We start from the raw sequence: 27,022 nt of genomic DNA, 5'->3' as shown, positions 1-27,022 counted from the left end.
CTACAGTAGTATTTTCATACTGCATTGAATTGTCACCATATGCAGATCCTTGGATACAAATTATTCTAGTTATTAACTTTAGCATCTTGCTAAAATTATTGACAATTAAAGCTAGTTCTGTTCATCTTCCATTGCCCTTAATTATTGCAGAAGATTAAAAAAGGAAAAAAAACTGATTGAAATGATGGGATATTTTTCTGGATCTTTCAAAAAAGTTTAATTTTGTTTTAAGGGTCAAAACAATATTTTTGTAACCAGACTTAAATAATCAAATGTGTTTAATGTCCTTGCCAGTCTTTTCGATGGCAATTTAAACCAACAGAATTGCATTAATGCAGCCATCATTTTCAGGATTATTTGTTACTTGCGCATATTTACCTGGAGGAAAAAGAAAAAAAAAACATTTGTCAATTCAACTCAAGCACCTATTTTCTTCAACATTATATAGCATAACTTGCATGGATTCAAGCACATTACACAGATGGTTGAGGAAAATGTGAACCACATGAAATTGGTTCATCTAATCTACACTTCCCCAATCTAATAAGGACACCTAGCTGCACAGCTATTCAGTTAATCTTGAAATATTAAAAAGTTCAATTTAATAACACAATGAATGTGGGATATACTAAGCTGTACTGATTATTCATGTTGCTAGAGAGCTTAAAGTACTAGGTGTAGTAAGAGAAACTGGCAGTTAGAAAAGAGAATGCAAGATTGTGTGGATGCAGTCTACTTTGGGAATCAATTTCAAGTGCTGTACTTTTGTATTGGATTCAATACTGAACAGATCTTTATAAAACATCTCTAAAGTGCAATATTCCAGATGTAAAGTTATTACAGGATCTGTAGTTGAAGATAGATCAGAAATGAGAATCTGACTAACCAGCATCAATCTACTCTGAGAAACCTAGAATTAATGTTAGAAAAGTTGGAAGATGTGGAAAGGCAAATCATGGATGAGGGCTATGCAATCTATAAAGCAAATTCCTTTGCTTCCCATCTTAATCTATCTGCATTTTCCATTTATTTTGAGATTATGTGCAAGTTAATTGGAAAAAGGAGGGAACTGACAAAAATAATTACAACAATGCAGCTTGTACAGGAATTTATTTATAAATTTGAGTAGTTGGAAATCCATGAGGTTCAATAATAAATTCTGACTTTCAAAGTAACTGCTTTAAAATATTCCTTTGCAGGAGCAAAACTTCTCTACAGGCTACCTGCAGATACAGACCAATGAGCTCTACAAAATTTAAGTTCCAAGGACAAAGTGAAAAACAGATTATTTTTAATTTAGACATACAGATGTTCATGGACTCACCCCAGACAACTTTGCCTCCTTGTGTGACCAAGCCAAGCTCACTTACATTCACTTCAATGACAGTTCCTTTTGTAATAACACCTACAGAAAAGTACATCCAGACATTAGTGCTTGGAGCAAGTTCAAGTTGCATTCTGATTCTGAACAGACTTGCCAAGAATAGAGATGCTATTTTAGTTCCAATTCTGAAGGCGACTTTATCTTTACAAATCTGCTGAGAGCAAATAACCACAAAATAACTATCAGCCATGTTCAATATTAAGAAAGCATTTAGATCAAAAGTTTAAAGTGAAAAAAAAAACAGGCTGAAATCCAAAGAGAAAGAGAATTTAAACCATGATGGTGAGCAAGTTCAAACAGAAGGTCAGCAAACTAAGAGTAATATGACAGGAAAGAATGAGGCAAATGAAAAAATGCTCTGGGCATTTAAAATGGAGTGAGAAGACGAGGCCAAAGTTTAGATGAGGGGGCAGGTGAGAAAATAAGCATGGAGTGAAACGGGGAGCAGTGTTATTCTGAAAAAAAAATTGCAATGGCACAAGAACATTTTCTCCTCTTAAAATAGAGCAATATTTTAAACCAAGGGAATAATTACACAACCTGCTGTAATTAACAACTAAACAATTGAAAATCAAGTGAAAATAATTTATACCACGATAACTAGGAATGGCAGAGAATATATGTTGCAGCACCCAGAAAGAAGGTGGATACCAGCAAGATCCTGAAAAACCATGGTATACTATAGCACAGAAATAGGTTCTTCAGTCCATGCCAAACTTTTGATTCCTCGAAGACCAAGTACCTATCTAATACAATCTTCAATACTGAAATCAAACTCTGATCCACCACCTTTTCTACATCCTTATGTGCTTAACGAGCTCACAGCCTGCTGTCTCATTTCTTGCTGCGCTCGTGCGCACACTACCATCTTTTCCCTGTCTCAATACAGACCTATCTAGCGCCCCATGCATGTAATCCATAAAAGCAGCTTCCATAGATCTGCTGTGAAATGTTTAAGGGGAACTTTTTGATTGAAAGGGTGATAACTAGTTTACTGAGTTTCGTGCTGCAGCCACTCACGTACGCGTACTTCCAGTCTGAACCGGAAGAGAAGGACCCGCAACACCATCTTTGCTGCGGTTGCTCTGGCTAACCGTGCGCAAGAAGCAGAGCCAGTTTGCCAGTACAAATGTGTGCACCACAGTAGGACACTTGGTGAACAGAGGTGGGCAGCTAGTCTGGAAGAAAAGGGAAGTAAAATAAGGTTTAGTCAAGCAAAATTAAGGAAGGGCTCATGAGAATTATGTAATAGCCAGGAAGGAGGTTCAACAAAAAGGACCCAGGAGAGCTAGAAGAGGGAATGAGCAAACCATGGCAAGTAGGATTAAGGGAAACTCTCAGGCATTGTATGCATACATGATAAAAGAATGATGTGAGTAAGGGTAGAAGGATCGATTAGAGATGGGGGGAGGTGGAGAAACACATGCCTGGAGGCAGAGGAGGTCCTAAATTTCTCCAGGGTTCATTAAAGAAAGGGACCTTGGTGAATGCAAAGTCAGTGTAGAATAGGCTAATCTGCTGGAGCATGTTGAGGTTTAGAAAGAGGAAGTGCCAGATCTTCTCAAAAGCATTCAGATTGGTAACTCTCCAGGACCAAATGGACTACACCGCAAATTATTATAGGAAGCAATGGAAGAGATTGCTGTAGCATTGGCAATGATCTGTGTTCACCCTGACCACAAGAAAAGTACTGGAAGATTGTAAAGTAGCAAATGTTTAAGAAAGGCAAGAGGGACAATCCTGTAATGAAAGACCAGTGAGCATTAATTCAGTGGTGTGCTAAGTATTAAAGAGGATTCTTAGGGATAAGAATTCCAAGCATTTAAGAAAGCATAGTCTTCTCAGAGATAGGCAGGTTGTGCCACATGAGCCCAAATGAGTTTCTCAAGGAGGTGACAAAGGATACTGATGAAGGATGTGGCGTATAAGGATTTCAGAAAATATTTGACAAGGCCCCCATGGTTGGCTCATTCAGAGGCATGGGATCCGTGGAACCTTGGCTGCTTGGTTCTGGAATTGGTTTGTCTACAAAAGGTGGCAGTAGATAGAACTTATTTTGCTAGAAGTCAGTGATTAATGGAGTTTCACAGGGATCTGTTCTGGTCCAAAGGAAGCTCTATTCATTTTATACTTACGAATGTGTGGCTCAGTACGACAGCAACACCATCTACAAGTTCGCTGGCAATGCAACATAGTGGGTTGTATAAAAAGGGACAATAAGTCAGTGTACAGGAGGGAGATTGAAAACTTGGCTGAATGGTGCACCAACAACAACCTCACACTCATTATCACCAAAATGAAAGAGCTCATTGTTGACTTTAGGAAGGGAAACCCAGAGATATACGATCCAGTGATTATTTGGGGAATCAGAGGTGGAGAGGTGAGCAAATTTAAGTTCTGTGAGTCACTATTTCAGAGGATCTTTCCTGGACCCAACACACAAATGGCATTGTGAAGAAAGTACGTCAGTGCCTCTACTTCCTCAGGAGTTTGCGGAAGTTGGGCACGACATCAGAAACCCTGGCAATTTTCTACTGATGTGCAAAGGAAAGTGTGCTGACTGGCTGCATCACAGTCTGGTATGGGGACACCAATACCCCCAAGTATAAGGCCCTATAAAAAGAGTGGTGAACACAGCCCAAGACATCATGGGTAAATCCTCCCCACCATCGAGAACAGCTACAGGGAATGCTGCCATCAAAGAGTAGCAGCAATTATTAAGGATCCACACTACCCAGCACACACTTTCTCACTGCTACCACCAAGAGGTATAGGTGCCATAAGATTTGCGCCACAAGATTTGCACCACCAGGTTCAGGAACAGCTGCTACCCCTCCACGATCAGAGTCCTCAACAACAAACTCGATCAGGGACTAATTTGAGGACTCTTACTTTTGCACTTTATTGATCTTTATTTCTCTATTGTACTTTGTTTACATTTCTTTATTTTGTTTATATGTGTACATTGACTGCCATTAAGTGGAAATTCTGCCTGGCCCACAGGAAAAGGAATCTCAGAGTTGTACGTGATGTTATGTATGTACTCCGACTATAAATACATATATGGCATGTGGAAAGATAAGAGTATCAGAGAAAATATGGATAGACTCAAATGAATTTTTTGGAAAAAATTCTATCAGAATAAGGGAAATGGACAAAAAAGGTTGAGCCTGGAGTCGAGGTTCAACCCAGTTTTGTTTCCATTTCCCACCAATTCTTTTAAACTGTCATAGAACAGAATACATTCATTATTGTGAAATTTACAAGCAAACGTTTGTGTCAATTGAATTCAAAATGTTTCTAACATGTATTAACATTTATTAAAAAAACAACCAACTTATAATATTAGAATGAAGCTTATTTGCATTGAAGAAATATTTACAAACATATTCACAACTAGGATCTATTAGGAGTCATCTATGGAAATTTCCTTGGATTTAAAAACTGCTGAATCTTTAGAAGGGGGTTTAAAAAATCTCAGCCTGAATTATATTTATTGTTGATAATGGAACAACATTTAAATGTTTTGATTTGATTGCTTACCTAATGTTGTATACAGTGGCGAAGATGGATTTTTCCTGACACCAAGTATAGGTAAGTAGAAAGTGGCCTTGAGCTCCGGATGGGTTACATGAGCCTTCTTAAAACGTAAACCCTAAAGAAAAAAAAGTTTCCATCTCTCTTACAAAATCACATTGTACATACTGAAACTGGAGCAAACATTATTATAATTTTCAGGGTCAACGAATACAATACATTCACAAAGTTCAACTGAATTTTTCAGCAAAAAGCACAGTAATTATTACATTTGTGAATGTGCTGTGATATGGTTTGCGACACGAAGAAAAGGTCTTCAGACCACTTCTTCCATCCTTTGTACAAGTCTATAAATTTCAAAGCGTTCAACAACTTCTTCCTCTCCACAAGAATATCACTCGGGATTTGAACCACCTGACACATAAATAATACTCTCTATTCATGGAGCCAATAAAAAGTGTTGGAGGAACTCAGCAAGTCAGGCATCATCTATGGAAAGAGAGACAGTTGCCATTTCAGGTCGAAATCCTTCATCAGACTCACTTCCTGAACTGTCCAGGAATTCCAAATAAAGTTGCTTCATTTCTTTTCCTACCTCGTGTAACACTCTTCAGTATCCTGAGCGCTTTATAGTACTGTACTTAAAAGTTTATTCTAATCAACCTATTAAGTGAATCCACTTTTACAATATATACAAATTTAAAATATACAACTCCATGAAGTGGACTTTACAGGCCATCATTGACTCTCGTTCTTATATTCTACCTTCTTGTCCAGCTGTGCTTGTAACTCACCGTGGGTCTGATAAATCGTTCATACTTGGGTGGTTTCCTAGTGAATCCATCTCCCACAAAGCAGACTTTGGTAACCATTCTCTTCCATGTCTTCTTTTTCCTTTTACCTGTGCGAAGGACTTTTAGAACTTCTGTTTCACCTTGTGCACGGACTTTTGGTAAAGGTACTTCCCATTTACCCTGTCATGGAAAATTTTTATAGGGCAACAAGTTAAAATTCTGCTTTTTGTCATAAAGGTATGAAATGTAGTTTTATACTTAAAACAGTACAATATTTCCTTTCATCTTTGGTATCCCCTGACAGGAATAACGTGTTTATAAATAATGCCATATCACTTGAGCCTTAAAATGAATTGGTGTAAAATTCTAACACTTTTAAGGGAAAATTAATATATTTACCAAGCATCTTTTGTAATCTGTTACACAAAGCAATCTCCCCTCCGTCATCTCCATCTATATCTCCTGCCTTCTCAGAAAAGCTAATAACATATTAAGGACTCTTCCCACCCTGGTCACACTTTTCTCCCCTGTTCCATCAGGAAAAAGATACATGAGCTTATAAGCATGAACCTCTAGATTCAAGAACAGTTTCTTTCAGGCTGTCATCCCTCATTGGCAAAAGATGATGCCCTTGCACCTTGAGTTGACCTGCTTACCTGCTTGGAGAGTACTCAAAACAAAGCTTTTTACTGTATCGCAGTACATGTGAGAATGATCAATTCAATTCCCAAAGACTTCATATTGTGCTTTACAGCAAATTAAGGACTGATTTTTTTTTAAAAAAAAACCATAGTCACTGCTGTATCACAGGAAAATATTTGAGTACTGTATACAGTACATACATTATATGAACCTGCACTCAAAGACGCATCAAAAATTCAAATAACTGGGTACTTTATCCTCCTCGATGGCACACTATCACACAATGACTATGTTTTACCTCTTGGGGGGTGGGTTGTGGTGGAAGCATCACCTCCAGTACTTCACTGAATGGGAATGTGAAATTATATTATATGCAGATCCAAGTAGCACCTCAAGCAATTATCAATAAAAATCAGAATTCTTCTCTAAAAGAAACTAAAATACATATCCAGTCAAGTTGCATTGATACCACATCCAGAAATGGCCAAAAAAATATATATACATAACTACCTCGATTTAAAGGAGCGCATTCTGGAAGAATGCACATTTATTGCATTGTCAGAGGGAAGGAAAATAGTATTCGGATCAAAGAGCTCCTCAGATAAATGAATTCAGCGTGTTCCAAAAAACATGTTAAGGTTATTTTGGAATATATGTAAGCAAAGAAAGGCATTTTAGATTTTTATACCACATTAGAGCATTTATAAGACATTTGAGCAAGTATTCAGATAGGAAAATATAAAGGAATACAAGATTACGGTCAGCAAATAGGATCAGTGTAGATAGATGTCATAGCTGGATGGGCCAAAGGACCCGTTTTATAATTCTCCGATTCAGAACTGATCTGGAAAGATGGTAAAATATATTCACGAATGGCTAAAGTGAGCAACTGCTGACCCAAATGTTGTCTTTAATACATTTAGGAAAATGTTACCAGAAAACAGAACCAATTTAAAAAAAAAAATTATACAGATTCAAGAATCCATCTCAAAAGAAATATAATAGTTTTCACTCACAGCTTTCTCTTTTCTTTTCTGTTTGATCATATTGGACAGAACTTTGGCACGCGATTGTCCTTCTCTGTCAAGCAGATAGGCTGGAACAGCCCCTTTTGGTGTTTTCTCATCATTCTTCTGTTTTGTGTTTCTCTGTTCATGCATTTTAATACTACAGGGATAAAATACATGAATTTTTTAAAAATTAATCAACATGCTGCATTAAAGAAAACATTAAAATTCCCTTCCCAAGTTCAATATAATCTTCATGAGAAATTATATGACCTTCAAGGTGCAGGTAAAGGTTGAAGGGACAGGCAAGATGGGAGCACTGTCAGAGCCGCTGAAAGTCTGACTGTAAAGGCGCTTAGGCAATTCCTGCTGGTGGTGAATTTGCCTGCCGTGCAGCAGGCAAAAAGAAATTTCATGTAATATGATGCTGTTTTATTACTATGACAATAAATTGAAATTGAATTGAAGAGAATCCTTTCATTTTAACAAAAAAATTGAGCATCATTATTATGCTACATCAACAATGACAATGTTACATTAATACACAATGTTATTAATACACAATGTTTTTCCACTCAGTACTAATAAACAATTAAAACAAGTCAAGCAATCCTCAACTAATTAACAAACAGCAACACTAATTTAAGCCAACCATAGAACGTAACAGCAAAGAAAAGGCCCTTCAGCCCTTGGTAATTGTGCCATCCTACATATTCTTACCAAATAAAAATACTAACCCCCCCCCTTCCCCCACCACATAATCCTCTTTTTCTTTTATCCATGTACCTTGTATAAGAGTCTCAAATTCTCCTAATGTTTCAGCCTCCACTTTGTAGAGGTGTCCCCTGGTGTTTGCAATTCCTCCCCTGGGAAAAAGGCATCGGCTGTCCACCTTATCTATGCCTCTTAGAATCTTGTAGACCCCTCTCATTCTTTTGTACTCCACAGAGAAAAGTCCCAGCTCTGCTAACCTTGCCTCATAAGATACATTTTCCAATCTTGGCAGCATCCTGGTAAATCTCCTCTGCACTCTCTCCATAGCTTCCACATCCTTGCATCTACCCAAGGATCTACAAGTGGCCTAGTGATGCAGGAAGTAGATACCACCTCACAGCTGCAGTAACTTTGGCTTAATCAGTGACATCCAGTGATGTCTGTATGGAGTTTAGATGTCCTAGCCATGATTACATGGGTTCCCCCAGATCTCTCTCATTTCAAAAATATGCTGGTTAGTAGGTTAACTGGTTACTGTAAATTACCTCTAGTATAGCTAGGTGGTATGAGATCCAAGATGACATATTAGAGAAAATTTATTACAAAGGAGGAATGGAATTATTCCAAGAGTGTGCAAAGACTATGTTTTTCTTGGTTTTAAGAAAACAAAAAACAAACATTACTGGACCCCATTTCCATGACTAACAACTTTTATTCCTTTTCTTCACCTCAAGCTGCCCAAGTCATTTTATAAAAAAAATATACCAAATAATTATTTTACTTTCCCCCCATTTAACTAAAGAGATGAAATTCTAGTGTCATTCAGATTTTTTTCCAGAAAATCAGTTACAAAAACTTTTAATTTATTTCTCATCCGACGAAACAACATTCTGTGGTCTTGTGCAAACGAGATTTTGAATCATTACTTGCAACTTAGTAGGATAAGATACAACAAATACAATGCTATAAATGTAGAAGAGAATATTTGTAGCGGTACAAAGCTGTTATTTGCTTCCTTTAAAAAAATTCCCAAATTATATTTTGGGAATATTGATGGGAAATGTTACGTTTTCTATACTTTTTTTAAATTATGCATTTTGAGTTCAACTAATCTGCATAATTACTAGACATTTATTTTTTTTACAGCACTTATCAAAATGTAGTTTGTAATACTCACGTTTTCTTCATCTGTATTTTTTCAGAATGGCGTTGTTTGTGGTATAATTTGGCCTTTAGACCAATCATCTTTCTGGCTTTGTGTGATCGATCATGTGGCTCACGGCTCTCCTTTTTTCTTTTCTTCTCATGGTAATCCAAACGATATCCATATCGCTTACGATGCAATTCGATATATTCGTTCTGCGGCTATAATGGAATTAAAAAACCCATTCATAATACACACTCAGAATTGCACCAAGCATCATGAACCCCAGAATCCTGCAAAAAAATTTATTCTCTTCCTTCCCCCCCCCCCCCCCACCCACCAACAAAGAAATGGAAGTACGAATGCCAATTCCAAATTCTCAATACATTGTTCAGACTCAAAATAACAATGCAATTTGCCATACAAGATTTTCCAAATTCTACATTTCTCTTGTTAAGCTCAAATGAAACAAGTAGATAATAAATAAATAGACCCATACAATTCCCTAACTTATTTTGTGCTATCCTGTTTTCTTGGTTAAGTTCTAATCACTGGTAACCATGCATGCTCTTGCCACAGGCTTCTCAGAAATTTTCTCCCAAATCAGATTGCTGCCTCCCTTTCTCTAATTCTGACACTATCCTTACTCTCCTGCCTGTCTTGTCCCACCTTCATCTGTCCAGTATTCAGGAGAGTTTCTTTCCTTCGGCTTTTGGAGTCTTGAATTGGTACAAAGATACTGCCTGTCATGATAATGAATATGTATGAGATGTACCGGAAGTCACATAGTATGAGAGGGAGATAAGAACACAAGCAGGAGAACAAAGGAAACTGGAAAATAAAGACACTGAGAAGTTTACCTGATAAAACTTGTGTTCGATGTATTATTAACTTCACATTTCGGGCCACAAATGTGACACTGCCTTGTTCTGTTTACCTGTAAATTTCTCTTCAAAGTATACCCTATACTTTTGTTTTATTGTAAAAAAAAAAAGTAGTCTTGCCTGGATAGTACATAAAGTTTAATAATAAACAATTCTGTGTGCAGTTCTGGTCGCCTAATTATAGGAAGGATATAAACAGAGTGGAGAGAGTGCAGAGAAGGTTTACCAGAATGTTACCTGGGTTTAAGCATCTAGAGTATAGGGAGAGATTGGACAGATTAGGTCTTTATTCTTTGGAGCGTAGAAGGTTGAGAGGGGATTTGATAGAAGTATTTAAGATTATGAAAGGGATAGACAGAGTGGATGTGGATAGACTATTTCCGTTAAGAGGAGGAAAGATTAAAACAGGAGGACATGAGTTAAGAATTAAGGGGCAGAGGTTTAGAGGTAACATGAGGGGGAACTTCTTTACTCAGAGAGTGGTAGCCGTGTGGAATGATCTTCCGGGAGAAATAGTGGCGGCGGAGTCAATTGTATTATTTAAGAAAAGGTTGGACAGGTATATGGATGAGAAGAAGATGGAGGGTTATGGGCATTGTGCAGGGAGGTGGGACTAGAAAGGGGTGTTTGGTTCGGTGCAGACTAGAAGGGCCTAATGGCCTGTTTCCGTGCTGTAATTGTTGTTATGTTTATATCATGTTTCCCATCTCCCCTTTAAACCATAGCCTCTAAAAAGGATCCTAACCTGAAAATGCTGACTTCACTGTTTGCTAAAACCTGCTGAGCCATTCAGTTTGCTAAAGTTTACAGCATTTGTTGTTTCCTGTCTCTGATTTACCACTCCTTAAATTTACCCCTTTGGCCAAACTGTTGATCATCTATATCAGGGGTGGCCTAACAATATTAAGCCTGGCAGTTTTCAACCAGTTACATTGCAAGAAAAAAAAACTGCTTTTTAGACCAGAAAACTCCAGTGCCACTGAAAAATCATACTACTGAACAGTTTAACTGTTGACATTATAGTGTATTGGAGTGCTCAAAGATTACAGTAGGCATTTCTGTATCTGCTGCTCTTAAATTTAATTTAAATGAATAAAATAATTCAAAAAGCAGTGTAAAATTAATAGCTGGATGCAAGAACAGGAGAAAAGATCAAGACAAATTCAAATGCAAGAGTAAAACCGAATAAAAATCCATACACATATCTACAGCAGCAGTTGTAAACAGTTCCATGCCTTTACCCCAAAGTCCTACAAATCCCACTCTTCCAGATATTTATCTACTTTTTTTGAATACAACAGTACATCCAGCAAGGCATTGCATATTCTACCACTGTCTGTCCAACAAAAAGTTTTCATGCCATTGTTGCTTCCTTCAGAAATTATCTTCATTCTTTGTCCTTTAGTTCCTGGCCCTTCCACCAATGGGAAGTTTCTATCCACTCTATGTGCTTTCATAGCATTACGGTACCAGTCAAAATGGTCCCTTTGACCCACCATGTCCATGCAGACCTTCCCCCCCACCCCATCTACATTAATCCCATTTAGGACCCTTGCACATTTAAGTATCTATCTAAATGCATCTTAAATATAGTAACTATCTGATTCCATCACCTCCAATCACTGACATGTTGCCAGAACTTTGGAGGGGGAGGGGGAAGAGAGAGGAAATTCAGTTTAAAAGAGAGGCTGGATAGACTGGGTTTATATTCCCTCTACAAAAGGGAGTTGAATGGTCATGAGGGTTAGAAAACGATGAGGGGCGTGGATAAAGTGAATGTTCAGTCTTTTCCTCAGTGTAGATAATTCCAGAACGACAGTACATGGATTTAAGGTCAGAGGGGAGGGGGGAGGCAAGATTTAGGAGGGAACTGAGAGGATCGTGGTCCTCATCGAAGTGGAATCTGTCCTTCGGCTCTGCCATTGTATGGTTTAACCTCGTTAGTAGGGAAAATTTGGTTAAATGTAAATCATTTGAGTATAGAGGTGAGAGTGTGGTCCAAGTCAGGAATGAGCTGCCAGAGGAAACTAAAAGCAAACAACAACGGTCAAAAGTAATTTGGGCAGATACAGGAACACGAAGAACTTGGGAGGGATACAGACCAAATTGGATTAGTACAGAACACCGTCGACTGCTCCATCATTTACTCCATGGTGAGATTTGATCTGTGTTATAGATAGAGAATTTGGGTTAAAAAGGGTTTAAGTTAAAATGTGATGATTAGTCATAAAAGGGGGCTAACCACTGGAGTTTAGCTGGAAAATGTTACAAGACTTGCAACAGATTTAACTACAGAGAGACATGCAGGAGCCAAAGATTGATAAAGAGTGAAAAACAGGATTTGGTGTGAGCAGAGGTCATGAATGATCGTGGTGTGCGTGACTAACAGTAATCAGGATGATTTTGCAAAAACTAACCAATTAAAGCAGTGTAGTGGAGATGCTGAAGGACAAGCAAATTGTATAAAAAACAATGCACTGTATGTATCGGGGCTTGACTTGGCGAGAAGCCGGTTGAGTCCAACTCTGCAGACTTGTGAATAAAGCTTGTCGTGTCACCGATCTTAAAGAGACTCATTTGTGAGAATTTGTGTTTCTGACAATCTGTATTTAATCTAACTTTGCCAAATGTTCCCCAGCAAGGGTAAACTCTACAACGACAGACTCGAAGGACGGAGTCCGCTGCGATTTCATGTCTGAAAATAAAAGGTTCTGACCCCGCAGAACTTCGCGGCGGGACTCGAACCTGCGATCACTTGGGTCACGGACAAAAATAAAGTCCCGGCTTTTAAGCAGATGAAAGGACGCCTCGGACTCCCGGAGCGGCGGGACTCTCCTACTGGCGCCGCACGGACTAGGCCCGAGGCCTCTCTCGGCCCCACAACCGCGTGTCCACCGCCCGTTCTCACCGGACGCCTAGTTCTTCCGCCAGTAACTCACTCACTCACCATCTTGGGGCTGTCGGCCTCACCCTTAAAGCACAGAAACTAAAGAATTCGGCTGCGATGTCCGGCTGCGGCCGTTGTTGCTACTGTTGGCGTCAACGCTGCCCCTATTCCAGCGCCATCTTGGTTGAGAGGAAGCCAAAGAGCGATACACGCGACAAGAAGCGACCATACAATTAGTCCAAAGAAAAAGCTCGTCAACAAAAGGGGTTAATTGCTATTGAATACGTGTCCCGAATATAAATCAAATTAGCTGTTTAATGTTCAGTTGAGTGAACTTTAAGAATTCGATTCTCGAATTGAGGTGCTCGTATTGCATTGTGGGATTGTCAATCGCCGGGAGGGCTGGCTGGAGGACCGGCTGGAGGACCGGCGGGAGCAGCTGAAGGGAGAGAGTTTGTGTAAGACTTTAAATATTACTAACAATATCCAGGAGGGCACTCGGTGCCAAATCTCCATGGACCCGAAACGATGCTGTCTGCGTGTGAGAGAGAGGTTGCGGGGAGGGGAGGGGAGGGGAGGGGAGGGGGTAGACGGTAGACGGTAGACGGCGGTGCTCGGGGGGAAGGGGAAGGGGGTAGACGGCGGTGCTGTGTGTGGGGGGGGGGGGGGGGGGGTCCGGATGGAAGGGGTTGATGTCAGAATCAGAGTTTATGATCGTGAACGTGTCTTGAAATGCGTGGTTTTACGGCAGCGTTACAGTGCAAATATTCATATGAACTCCATTTCAAATCCTGGTAGCAGAGTGAAGAGGACGTGGCTTGGGTGGTGGGGGTCCATGAGCATAGAGCCCCAGGGATTGGAGCTTGTTGACCAGCACTGAGGGAATGATGGTGTTGAAGGCTGAGCTGGAGTCCATGAAGAGATGAAGTTGCTGTGGTCGGGAAGATCCAGAGTTGAGTGGAGAGCCAGTAATATTGCATCCAGTGTGGAGTGATTGTGATGGGAGGCAAATTGCAGTGGGTCCAGTCCTTTACTTCAGTCATGACCAACCTCTCAAAGCATTTCACCACCGCGCAGTAATCATTGAGATAGCTCACACTGCTCTTGTTGGCACTGGGATGGTTGATGCCCTTTTGACTGCAGCTGTGAGAGATTAAAAATGTCAATGAACACTCTGGTTAGTTGGTTGGCACAGATTTTCAGTACCCTGCCAGGTACGACATTAGGGCCTGATGCCTTGTGAGGGTTCACCCATTTGAATGATGTTCTGACATCAACCTCAGAGACATATCACAGGGTCTTTGCAGAAATTCTCATATCCACTCATGTTGAGTGCTCCTTCTCAAAGCAAGCATAGAAAGTTTTCAGCTCATCGGTAATGAAGCATTACAGGTTATGGTGTTTAACCCCTCTTTGTAGGATGCAATGGCCTGCAATCCCTGCCATAGCTGTGGAGTCTTTGTCTCTCGCTTCACCCAGAATTGATTCTTTGTTGCTGAGAGAGTCTTCTGCAGATCATACCTGGATGTCTTGTAGAGATCTCGATCACCAGCCTTAAATGCCTTTGATCATGTCCTCAGCAGGTTGGAAATCTTTTGATTCATCCAAAGCTTTTGGTTGGGGTCACCCGGTCTGTGTTTGTGTGTGAGTACCCACTCAGCCACCCACGACTTGATGTCAGTATGTCAACAACGACAACTCTCCTACATTTCAGAGTTTACGACTACGATAAAACATCACTGGGAAGAACAATCTCTTCATCCTCACGGTGTCTCCCACCACCATCACTTCCCTCCATTCAACTGCTCCTGGTGTAGACTACGTGGCTTTGGCAGCAGCTCAGTAGGAAGAAGAAGAGATGGCCGTGTATCACATGCTATATCGGGATTGGAATTGGAGGGCATAGGTTTTGGTCCAGTAAATGCCTCCCTGCTTTGTAATGTATCCAGTGGCCAACCGAGGCCCATTGTACTCGCTGCGTGCTGACGTCGGGTGTTTTACTCCATACACAATTTGACTCACCCTTCGATTAGGATGACAACAAGGCTCGTGGCAGGCAAATTCATGTGGCATGGCCTCCGCAAACAAGTTGGCGTTTGGGCAAGGACGCATATCCAGTGCCAGACCTCAAAAGTTCAGCACCCCACCAAAGCCCCCCCTACAGTTTTTTCTACAGTTTTTTTGCACCCACGCAGCACAGGTTTGATCACATCCACGTGGATATCATCAGCCCATTGCCCCAATCAAAGGGCGGTACTCACCTCTTCACAATAGTAGGCAGGTTCACGAGATGGCCAGAGATTGTCCCGCTCTCCGACACCTCCGCCTCAGTTTGTGTGAGAGCCCTCGTCGCCAGATGAGTAGCGCGTTTTGGATTACCTATCCATATTCCTCTGACAGAGGAGCTCAGTTTACATCCAGGTTATAGTCCACAATTGCACAGTTGCTGGGCTTGCAACTGCATTGGTCGATGGCCTATCATCCCCAGTCCAATGGCTTAGTGAAAACGGCTCTCATGGCAAGTCTTAAGGGACTGGATTGGATAAATAAACTGCCTTGGGTACTTTTAGGTGTCTGCACCACACCAAGGAAAATCTAGCTATGTCCTCTGCAGAACTGGTGTATGGAGCCCCTCCCCCCCCACCCCAACAGTCCCAGCAGATTTCATTCTGGCAGCACGTGGACAGCAGCAATCTCCCACTTTGGTACTCACACACTTAAAGGAGAAGGTGGATACACTGGTGCTTATCCTGGCCACCTGGCATGGATTTACGACTTCTTAAGGACTGCCTTTATGTATTCCTGTGCTGGCATGTGCACAGGATGCCATTGAAATGGCTATGTGAAGGTCCTTTAAAGGTGGTACAGAATGTTGGTTCCACATTTATCATGGGTGGCAGACACGAGATTGTCTTCGTGACCGTCTCAAGCTGGCACACTTGGACATTGACCAACCAGTGGAGGTAGCACAACCTGGCCACAGAGGGCATCCACCATTATGACCAAGCCCACCCTCACCTCGATAACCTAACCACCTCCAATACTCTGGTTTGGGCGGCTGGGGGGGGGGGCGGGGAAGGCATCATCGTAAGGAGAGACAAAAGAGAGGCTGGATGGCAGACTATTTCAGCTGTATGTTGTTCACAGCACCTCTCGCTACACCCCCTAGTTTTAGATTCCCCTATCCTTTAAAAAAAAATCTATTACTATTCACCTTATCTATGCTCCTTGTGATTTGTATACCTCTTCGAGGCTTAGCTTCCTATGTTTCGGGGGGGGAAATGTCCCAGCCTCTGGTAATATCTTGTGAATCTTTTCTACACCTTTTCCAGCTTAATAACGTTTCCTGAAACTGTTTACGATACTCCCAAGGGTGGGTCTCTCCAATATCTTGTACAATTGTAACATGGCATCCTGCTTCTCCACTCAGTGCCCTGATTGATTAAGGCAAACGTACCAGAGGCCTTTCTTCACCACCCTTTCTACCTGCATCATAATTTTCATTCCTCGTGTGTCTCAATGGGTTTGGAAACAGTGAAGTTTACAGAATTTTTATAAGAATGAACATGATACAAACAGATTTCCAGGACAATAGGGTTGTTAAATAGATGCTCCTGTAATTTGACATTAATCAAAATTATGAAGTAACCTCTTATTCTTATTCCATGTGTTACAGCAGGATAAAGAAGATTTACATCATTTTTAGGGTTTTGTGTAATCTATACTGGGTTAGCATAACAATTAGTGCAGCATGTTACAGCGCCAGCGATCAGGGCCAGGGGATTTACATCCTGCATTATCCATAAGGAATTTGTTTTTCCTTTGATTGCGTGGGTTTTCCACGTGGACTCCCACCATTCAAGACAATTTTAGGGAATGCAGGTTAATTGGGTGTAATTGGGCAGCATGGGCTCGTGGGCCAGAAGGGCCTGTTATTGTGCTGTATATCTAAATTTAAATACCAATGGAAAAAACAAAGTTAGTGGGAAAGGATGAAACTTGAGTTTAAAAATATTGAGGAAGGAGTTAGATAACAGTAGAAGAAAAGAAGCAGGAAAGCAAAACAAATATACCATTGTAACCAAATCCAGAATGGAGGAAGCACTTTATTCTAAGTTCCATCATAGCAAGTGATTTCCAGCAGGTCAGGGAAAATACATCAAGGAAGTCTTCAAAGCCTGATTGGGGGAAAAAAGAAACAGTGCCACCTTCAACTTTTTTAAAATTAAAACATTTAGATCTACAGCATGGTAACAAGCCTTTTCAGCCCACATGCCCTTACTGCCCAATTACACCTAATTGACCTACAAACCCTGGTATGTAGAAGTAAAAAACGAAAATCTGCAGACACCGTGGTCACAGATCTGAAATGGTTGGCTACTTTGTTACTGTTGAGGATGGAGTGAAGGTACTCAGTGAAGCAATCTCCCATTTCGCGCCCAGTCTCTCCAAGAAAGAGAAGGCCATTTTGAACGGTGGGAGGAAACCAGAGTCCTTGGGGGGGGGGGGGGGGGGGAAACAACACACACAGACACCTGGAGAACATACAAACTCCTTACAGAATCGAGACCCAGTCCTGATCACTAGCACTGTAACAGCGTTGGGCTCACCGTGCCGCCCCAAAACCTTTGGGCCAAGGTGTTCTCAATTTCTGTGGGAGCAACTAGGGATCAAGAGTAAAGAGGCAGGAGTTTAAAATAATTTACTCACTCTGAAGTTTCATGTACAGATTCTGTATCTCAAGTTCTCCAGATTTGTAGTGGAACCAAAATCATCCTCATTCCTGAAGGAGTGAATATGATTAAAAAGAATAAATGCAAAATCACATTTGCTCAATTTGATATATTTGTGGGAAATTGCACAAATAAGGAATAGTAGTTGAGAAGATAGGCTGGTTTTGCAAGGTACATCTGTTAAAGCACATGCAAGCATTTTTCATCACCTTCAGAAGAAATACTGTAATAAGAAATCAGGAAAGTATGAAAATAATTATCAAGACATTTCAGGGCAGTCAAGTAGATATGTGGTTTCTGTAGCGGCATCTGTGGGGGGGGGGGGAGGACGTGTGGGGCTTCACATTCAAATCGCCCCTGTAATGCCAGTCAACCACAAGTTCTGGGGGCCCGTGCTGATATGGCACTGGACCTCTTCCACCTTGGGGATGAAGTCCACAGGCTGAGAAACGCGTCGGGAGTGTTCTGATATCATTTCCAGTTTCAGAATGGCTGAACCAGAAGTGACTTAAAAAGTGATCTAAAAAGAGATTAAAACTGTTCTTTGCTGATTACAATGTGAGTCAATATTTTCCTTTGCAGTTCTGTCTTGAAATGTGCCACATTGGTGATCCCGATGGTTCAGATGTCTCTGAACCCAACACAATGGCCGACGAACCAGCGCTGAGCATGGTGGCCATTAAGCTGCCAGCATTCTGGCCACACAGACCATGCGCGTGGTTCATTCAGGCAGAGACACAATTCAACCTCCACGATATCATCAGCGAAGCTACAAAATTTTGGCACATCGTCACATCACTAGACGAGGAGTCGGCCCCTTAAGTTGAACTTTTCCTTAGCAATCCTCTGACAGAAGGTCAGTATGAGGCTTTCAAGGTGCACCTCCTATGAACTTTCACCATGACCGAGCTGGAGAGCTATATCTAGATGAACTTGGGGACAGGTCCCCCTCCGAGCTAATGACCGAAATGCTCACGCTAGCCGACGTTCACTCCAAGTGACTAATGTTCAAGGCTGGATTCTTAGAACACCTCCCTTATGATATCACCTTGTTCCTGTCCGATGCAGACTTTTCTGACCCTCGGGCTATGGCAAACAAAGCAGACAGAATATACTGAGTTCCCAAAAATTCTGTCACACAGTCCATTTTGACAACCACCACAACCCTGATACAGGCAGGAGTGTCCAAAGGCAAGCACAGGACGAGTGGTGTTTTTACCACAGGAGGTGGGGCCAGAACACCCACCAATGCGTCCGTCCCACCTGCACTTACTCATCTGATACCCAGGGAAATGGCACCACCAACCGCCAGTAATGGCCATGGCGGTTGGTGAACACACAGGCCTCTTCTGCACTGTCGACCGAATCTCTGGACAAAGGTTTTTAGTCAACATTGCACCCGAACGCAGCATTCTGCCATCGAACACCTTTGAACTAGAAGCCTGGACTAAGCAGACCAACTTACCCATGCCAAAGGGACGCCTATACTGTGGTGAATGTCTGCCAAGCTGCCCGTCTCCCCTCTGGCAAGCCTTGCTGTACTAACATTGGCTATGCATTATCTCTACTGTTAAGGACACTCCCCTTGGAGATAACTGTATATACACCTATTGTCTTTCATTATTGTATCATGAATTTCTGATAATAAAAACCATGAGGGATGGCAGTTCATTGCATTCACCAACTACAAATCCCTCTCCTTTGCCCCATCAAAAATATCGGACCCATGGATGGCGAGACAACAACGACATCTGTCTTTCGTCTCAGAGTTCACCTCGGACATTCGGCATGTGTTGGGGAAAGACATTGTTGTTGCAGATGCCCTCTCCAGACCTGAGATCAGCTCCATTTTGGGGGGCCTGGACTTGAACACTTTGGCCAAGGCCCAGCAAGAAAATGCGGAAGTGCAAGCTTCCTGGACTGCAGTCACAGGACTTCAGCTGCAAAAAACAGAAATGGGCCCAGATAGGACTACCCTACTCTGTGATGCTTCCACGGGAAGATCCCAGCCCCTTGTACCCACATCGTGGCGCAAAAGACTTTTCAACCATATGCACGGAATGTTACACCCCTCAACACTCACTACTGTCAAACTTATAGCATCCAAATATGTCTGGCATGGGTTGGGCAAAGACGTCTGGCTTTTCAAACAGCCAAAGTCCATCAGCTTACCAAGGTCCTGGTGCAGCATTTCCCTCCAACACATTGACATCATTGGCCACAAATATATTCTCACCATGGTCAATCGATTCACCTGCTGCCCATGGTTGAGAACAACTGAGATTTGTGCCAGGACATTTTTATTAACCTGGTGCCACGTTTTGGGGTACCTGTGCATATCACCTCTAACAGAGACGCACAGTTTACTTCTGCACTTTGGGCCGCACTGTCGCGCCTCTGCAGCACACTACTCCATTTCACCACGTCCTATCACCCGCAAGCCAACGGGCTAGTGGGACATTTTCACTGGCACCTGAAGCAGGCTTTGCAAGCACACCTCACAGGACTGCAGTGGTTGGACGCACTGCCCTGGGTGAGGCTGGGAATACGGACTGCTCCAAAAGAGGACTTGCAGGCTTCATCAGCTGAACTGGTTTATGGCACGTCCCAGTTAGTGCCATCTGACATTCCACCCTTGCCCAATGGTGCTGATTCCACTGTATCGGAAGAACTCCAATGCTTATGCCACCATCTGGGGGAATTGGTCCCATTCCCCGCCAAAAGACATGGCTCACCACCCAAGCACGTTCTGGCAGACCTCGACTCGGCGCCCACGTGGACTCAGCCAGGCCAGTGCCGTTTCCACCTCCGTGTTGCCGTGGTCACCCTCCCCAAAAAAAGCCTAAGGCTGAGACGATCGTACTAGGGGACGATTTGGGGGTGGGGGGCGGGGGGCGGTGGTGGTACTGTAGCAGAAGCTGGGTGGGTGGGGCTTAATGTTTGAATCGCCCCTGTAATGCCGGCTGACCACGAGTCCCAGGGGCCTGCACTGAGATGGCACTGGACCCCCTCCACCTCGGGGACGAAGCCCATGGGCTGAGAAACGCGTCAGGAGTGTTATGACATCCCTTCTGGTTTCAGAATGGCCAAACCTGAAGTGACTTAAAAAGTGGCCTAAAAAGAGATTAAAACAGTTCTTTGCTGATTAAGTGTTTTCCTTTGCAGCTCTGCCTAAAAGATGCCACACTTTCTTTGTTAAAATTATTTGCTCTTTACCTGATACTCTGAATCAAAACTCAGTGTTATAATAGTGGAAGTCATCGTAGAATATATTTCAGTTAATGAATATTCTCTGCCTTTTCTAGATATCTTCTATATGAAAATATTCATCAAAGACGAGGAGAATGAAGTGGTTTGCAATGGAATTGCTATTATTTGGAACTTGTTCCAGAAGATGTCATGTGGTAAATGTTACCATTTAAATTGATATTAATGTTTTCTAACAGAGTTTTTGTTTGCATAGAATTATCAAAATTTGCACCAAAGAAAGAGTCCATTCGGTTGGTTCACCAAGTTTCTACAACCTTTCAACTTGCATCTTTATTTTGATTTTTTTTTATTGTCCTTTTCCTTGCCCTTTGAAAACTGCAATTCTCGTATTAGGATTGTAATATTTACAGATCCCATTTAGTTCAATTTTTTTGCATCTTAAGAGAAACTTTTTAGTGATCTCTATAGTATTTTAGCATGCATTAAAAATAATTGCAAGCTCTGATTATGTACTTTCAGGGTCTTCCATGTTGGTGGTACAAAGTCGCACATAGCAGCAGAAGAAATGTAAAAAGTATTTTCAACAGGAAGTATAGCACTCCCCCTGGTAAGTTCATGCCCATCATATAACCTAAAAAAGATAAATTAGGTTTTAGTTTGAATACAGGATACATTTAGATGAAAATATTCCATCAATTTCTTAATTTTATTTTTTAAGTAAACTTATTTTTAAAAAAATGAAAATACGAAGATTTGGATTGTAGTGTCATCATGTATGATGCAATATTACCGTTTGTGTGACTCTCAAGTTTAGAGTCTAAACAATGGACTCTTCATCTGCTTGAAAAGCCATAACAAAGAAACCCAGTCCTTAAGTGTCAAGTGGTCATAAGACTATAGATTGTAGTACTCCGCAATTACATCACTAAAGCCGCTTTCAGGTGGCCAGAATACCCCAACGTAAAGCTGCCTAAAATACCTGAATGCGGCTGTTGGGAGGCCACCTGAAAGCGGAGAACCCTGACCCAACCCTCTTTGGGTAAGTGTATTTTCCGCTTCTGGTCACTCCCCCTAGGCACCTGAAAGCAGGCGGGACTACGGGAACAGTCGACTGGAGCCGGTGTTTGCTCTGTGGACCTTTCAGATGCCAGAACAGCGCTGCCACCTGAATGTCAGCCAGCTCCGGAGCCACATTCTCACAGCTATTCCATCTGAAAGTGGCTTAAGCTTTAGTGTGGTCTTTAGCATGTACTCCTGAAAACTGGAATGTGCCAAATTACAGCATCCACCGCCAAAAATTTTGTTGAATTGGAAAACTTACAAGGTGATCATTGTGTTCTTCCAAAGCACCAAACCAATCATATTTACATTAAAGTCTTGTGTTGTGGCATCAATTGTCAATTGATGGTGACTGAAAATAGGCTATTTCTTCTTTACATATGCATATCCGTTCATAAATAAAATAGAATTTAATAGCACAATGGGGAATTATTTAGAAGAATGCATCACACTAAAATTTAATTATGAAAAGTGCATTATTTGTAATGTTTATGTTGTATTTTTCTAGAAAATGTTACTAATTTGTGCTTAATATAAATGACAGTCTAATGTTCAATCTTTCTTAAAGGTTGATCAATTGAACTAAATTTTGCAATACTTTCTAAGAATAATTAAAGCTTTTTTTAAAAAAGTTAAGAACATTGTACATTGATCACATTAATTCAGAGAAATAAATTTTAGTTTTCACTACTTTACAGGAAACGTTAAGTCATTGCGTACAATTATTAACCCAGACATTTCTAAGTAAGTATGAATTTGGTTAACATAAAATTTTACAGTGGTTAAAATAAATGTCTCTACAATTAACAGCAAATCTTGTTGGGAAGAAACTGTTTTAAATATAAATCTTTACCAGTTTATTTACCAATACCTCCTTGACAATGCAATGTATTGAAAAGAATTAAGGAATTAAACAAGTTTGCATGGTTTTACATAAAAGCTGTTTTATGTTCTGCTTGTTTGCCTATTCGTTGCAAACATCTTTACCTTCTCATTTCATCAGATGGAAATTGATAAAATTAAAATAGGTTGATTTGTTTTATGGGAAGGAGGTAGAGGAGAATTGGAGGTCATTTAAAGGTGAGATTTTGAGGGTGCAGAATCTTTATCTTCCTGTTAGGATAAAAGGCAGGGCCAAAAGTTCAAGAGAGCCGTAGTTTTCAAGGGAGATTAGAAAGTTGGTTCGAAATAAAAGGGAGGCCTACATTAAATACAAGAAGCAAGGTATGAACAAGATGCTTTGAAAATACATGGATTGTAAAAAGAAGCTTAAGAAAGAAATTAGGATAGCAAAGAGAAGGTATGAGGTTTCTATAGCAAACCGGGTGAAAATAAATCCAAAGGGTTTTTACAGATAAGTGAATAGCAAATGGAAAGTGAAGGATAAAATCTGTCCCTTAGAGAATCAGAGTGGACAAATGTGTGCGGAGCCAAATGGGATGTGGGAGATATTGAATAAGTTCTTCTCTTCGGTATTTGCTAGGGAAAAGGATATGGAATCATATAGGATAAAAGAAGCAAAAGGGGTGATTATGGAAAATGTAGGGATAAAGAAAGGGGGGCATTTGAACCTTTGAGGCTTATAAAGGTGGATAAGTCTCCAGGTCCCAACGGGATTTTCCCCAGGACCTTGAGGGAAGTCGGGGAGGAAATAACGCAGGCTCTGACTGTGATTTTTCAACGTGACGTAGGATTGGCATGTCATCATCATGGTTCCTCTGTTTTAAAAAGGGTTCCAGGGTTAGGCCAATAAATTTGACGTTGGTGGTTGGTAAACTAATGGAAAGTATTCTTAGAGATAATGTATATAAGTATCTAGCGGGGCAGGGACTGATCAGGGAGACCCAACGTGGGTTTGTGTGGGAAAGTTCATGTTCGACAAATCTTGTTGAATTTTTTGAGGAGGTGACTAGGAATGTTGATGAGGGTAGAGCAGTAGATGAGGTCTATGTGGATTTCAGTAAGGCCTTTGATAAGGTTCCACATTGGAAGGTTGGTAAGGAAGATTCAGGCACTAGGTATTAATGTTGAGATAGTTAGATGAGTTCAACGGTGGCTAGAAGATGGGCGCCAGAGAATCATGGTGGATAACTGTCTGTCAGGATGGAGACCAGTGACGAGCGGTGTGCCTCAGGGATCCTGGTTGGGTCCCTTGTTGTTCGTCATTTACATTAATGATTGGGATGATGGAGTGGTAAATTGGGTGAGTAAATATGCGGACAATACAAAAAAAGGGGGAGTTGTGGACAGTGAAGATAGTTTTCGGAGACTGTAGAAGGATTTGGACTACTTAGAAGAGTGGGCTGAAAGGTGGCAGATGGATTTTAATACTGATAAGTGTGAAGTGCTTCATTTTGGGAAGAGTAATCAAAACAGAACATAGGCAGTGAATGGGAGGGCATTGAGGAATGCAGAGGAACAGAGAGATCTTGGAATAATGGTTAATCGTTCTTTGAAAGTGGATTCTCATGTGGATAGAGTGGTAAAGAAGGCTTTGGTATGCTGGCCTTTATAAATATAGCATAGAATATAGGACCTGGGAGGTGATGTTGAGACTGTTCAAGGCATTGCTGAGGTCAAATTTGGAATATTCTGTGCAATTCTGGTCCCCAAATTATAGGAAGAGTATCAATAAGGTAGAGAGGGTGCAGAGAAGATTTACTAAAATGTTGCCTGGATTGCAGTATCTAGAATACAAAGAATGATTGAGTAAACTGGGTCTTTATTCATTGACGTGTAGAAGGTTGAGGGGGGATTTGATAGAGGTAGTTAAAATTATGAGGGGGATAGATCGAGTAGATATGAATAGACTTTTCCCCTCGAGGGTAGGTGAGATTGGAACGAAGGCTCATGAGTTAAGGGTTAGGGGACAAAAGTTTAGAAGTAACTTGAAAGGGGGCTTCTTCACTCAGAGAGTGGTGGCTGAATGGAATGACCTTCCGGAAGAGGTGGCTGCAGCAGGGTCAATTTTGTCACTTAAGAGAAGGTTGGATAAGTGCATGAATGTGAGGGGATTGGAGGGTTATGTATAGGGAGCAGGTAGGTATAACTAGAAGAGATCACTTAAATCGGTGCGGACTAGAGGGGCTGAGATGGCCTGTTTCCGTACTGTAATTATTTTATGGTTATATGTTACTGTTAAAGCTCAGTACATTTGTTGGTTTCATCAGTTTACATTACAATTTTGTTTAAAACTCGTAGTGACTGGCGTGCAGAATTTACTGTCATTCAGATTGACAGGAAAATAAAACTGAATTTTGGCTGTATTGGAAAAAAAACTGTTCAGAAAAAAATCTTCATCTATGATACGTAGTAGATAAAATAAATTTTGAAAAGGGTATAAATATGTCTTTTTTAATAAACATTAACAGAATAAGGAACATTGGAATCATGGCACATATTGATGCAGGTAAAACCACAACCACGGAGAGGATACTTTATTATGCAGGATACACCAGGTCACTTGGGGGTAAGGATATGCTCTCTTTTGATGAAAACTTATTACACTGTTTCAGTTGATAACAAAACCTAATATTGAGAAACACATTACATGAAATATTAGTTATTCATTTGGTCAATAATTGACATTCATTTTTTCTGTTTATTGATTTTTGGATACTTTTTCTGGAAAAAAAGTTACATAAAATTTGGTGTAATTTTTGGGTGATTCTTAAAGGAACTAGAGATGCCACATGCAAAAAAAAAATCACAGTTTATGATCTGCAATAGACTCTTTAAGCAAGGAAGACCCAAATTCAGTAAATACTTTAAAAATAGGATTGGATAAATACTTTGTTGAGGAAAGTTTATAATGCTGGAGGAGGCAAAGTGGGAGGAACACAAAAATCTGCGGATGCTGTGATGTAATAAAAAGACACCAAAATGCTGGAGAAATTCGGATGGTCTTGCAGCGTCCATAGGAGATAAAGGTGTATTGCTGACATTTCAGGCCTGAGCCCTTCTTCAAGGAGTAAACAAAGAATAAGCAAGGGGAAAATTGGTGGGGATGGAGGGCATGTACTCGAGTCATGGAGGGAGAGGTCCCTGCGGAAGGAGGAGAGGGGAATATGTAGCTGCTTTCAGGTTCATTTTCAGCCAAGAATGCCCCTGCAGAAGCGGATTCAGACCTGTGGAATGGTCGTTCGGGTGGCAGCACTAAAAGCACAGCGCTGGCCACCTGAAAGGGACAGCTGCACGGGAGGCGCCTTGGAGCGCACTCCGGCTCCTGTCCCTTTGGGATTTCAGGGTTGGGGCAGCCGCCCGCCCCAATCCTGACGTGCCGCGCCGGGGGTGGGGGGGGGGAAGAGGCAGCGGGGAGGGGGGCTGTCAGGTGCTCGCCAGCTGATTGTCATTCCCTTAGCAGCCGCATTCAGGTGCCTAGGGGGACTTCAGTGCTCCGGTGATTATCCCTCTCGGAGGAGGGTTGGAAAGTGTGCCTTGGAGGCGCCTTCTGGTCTTTCAGGTGGACTTCCGACAGCTATATAGGGGTAGAATATGCGGCTTTAAATCGTGGTATTTTGGTCACCTGAAAGTGCCTTCATTCTAGTGGTGGGTTCACGTAGTAGGTGGAGGAAATGGCAGAGGAGGATGTGTTGGATGTAGAGGCTGGTGGGGTGGTAGGTGAGAGCAAGAGGAATTCTGTCCTTGTTACTCATGGGGGTGGAGGGAAGATATGCAGGTGATGGTAGTAGAAGGAAAGCCATGTTGTTTGAAGAAGGACGACATCTCAGATGACCTGATATGGAAGTCTTCTTCCTGGGTGTAGATGCTACGGAGACAGAGGAATTGAGAGAATGGAATGGAATCTTTACTGGTGGCAGGTGCAAAGAGGTGTAGTCGAGGTAGCTATGGGAGTTGGAGAGTTAAATTTAGGTAATATTGGGGGCTCTTTCAAAAAGCAGGCACAAGCACAATAGGCTTTCTCCACTATATGGTTTTGTACTCAAATCAACATTTGTGGAAATCTGGATGAAAGTTTATTGAATGTTGGTTCCTGCTAAAATTAATACAAAAGCTATATTTAGTTG

The 27,022-nt window shown here is 41.4% G+C and overlaps 2 protein-coding genes across 3 annotated transcripts in view; one reads left to right on the top strand and one right to left on the bottom strand.

Annotated features, from left to right (window-relative positions):
- Positions 1–190: 190 nt before the first annotated feature.
- On the bottom strand, positions 191–13,201 carry nsa2 (NSA2 ribosome biogenesis homolog (S. cerevisiae)). The gene is made up of 7 exons (XM_069937344.1): positions 13,054–13,201; positions 9,256–9,443; positions 7,374–7,524; positions 5,716–5,895; positions 4,928–5,039; positions 1,325–1,405; positions 191–378 (listed from the first exon to the last, which is right to left on the bottom strand). Exons 1-7 carry the CDS (start codon positions 13,054–13,056, stop codon positions 311–313), a joined length of 783 nt encoding a protein of 260 aa, XP_069793445.1. The 5' UTR covers positions 13,057–13,201; the 3' UTR covers positions 191–310.
- Positions 13,014–27,022, top strand: part of gfm2 (GTP dependent ribosome recycling factor mitochondrial 2) — a 71,823-nt gene continuing 57,814 nt past the window's right edge. The window contains exons 1-5 of one of the 2 annotated variants that reach the window (XM_069937332.1): positions 13,014–13,451; positions 21,032–21,130; positions 21,456–21,543; positions 22,694–22,739; positions 25,367–25,404. In XM_069937332.1, coding sequence (XP_069793433.1) covers positions 21,071–21,130; positions 21,456–21,543; positions 22,694–22,739; positions 25,367–25,404 — 232 coding nt within the window. In that variant the 5' untranslated portion in view covers positions 13,014–13,451; positions 21,032–21,070. Of the gene's footprint in view, positions 13,452–21,031; positions 21,131–21,455; positions 21,544–22,693; positions 22,740–25,366; positions 25,465–27,022 lie in introns of both variants that reach the window. The other variant, XM_069937326.1, reaches the window with a different exon arrangement.

The sequence above is a fragment of the Narcine bancroftii genome, chromosome 1, assembly GCF_036971445.1.
Source record: "Narcine bancroftii isolate sNarBan1 chromosome 1, sNarBan1.hap1, whole genome shotgun sequence".
Taxonomy (NCBI): Eukaryota; Metazoa; Chordata; class Chondrichthyes; order Torpediniformes; family Narcinidae; genus Narcine; species Narcine bancroftii.
This window is presented reverse-complemented; position numbering and strand designations above follow the sequence as displayed.

Excerpts from the sequence above, each read along its gene's own strand:
- nsa2 (XM_069937344.1), bottom strand. Across the intron at positions 5,040-5,715 it reads AACGATTTATCAGACCCACG|GGTTTACGTTTTAAGAAGGC; the intron begins GTGAGTTACAAG and ends TTTTTTCTTTAG. Across the intron at positions 379-1,324 it reads AGGAGGCAAAGTTGTCTGGG|GTAAATATGCGCAAGTAACA; the intron begins GTGAGTCCATGA and ends TTTTTCCTCCAG.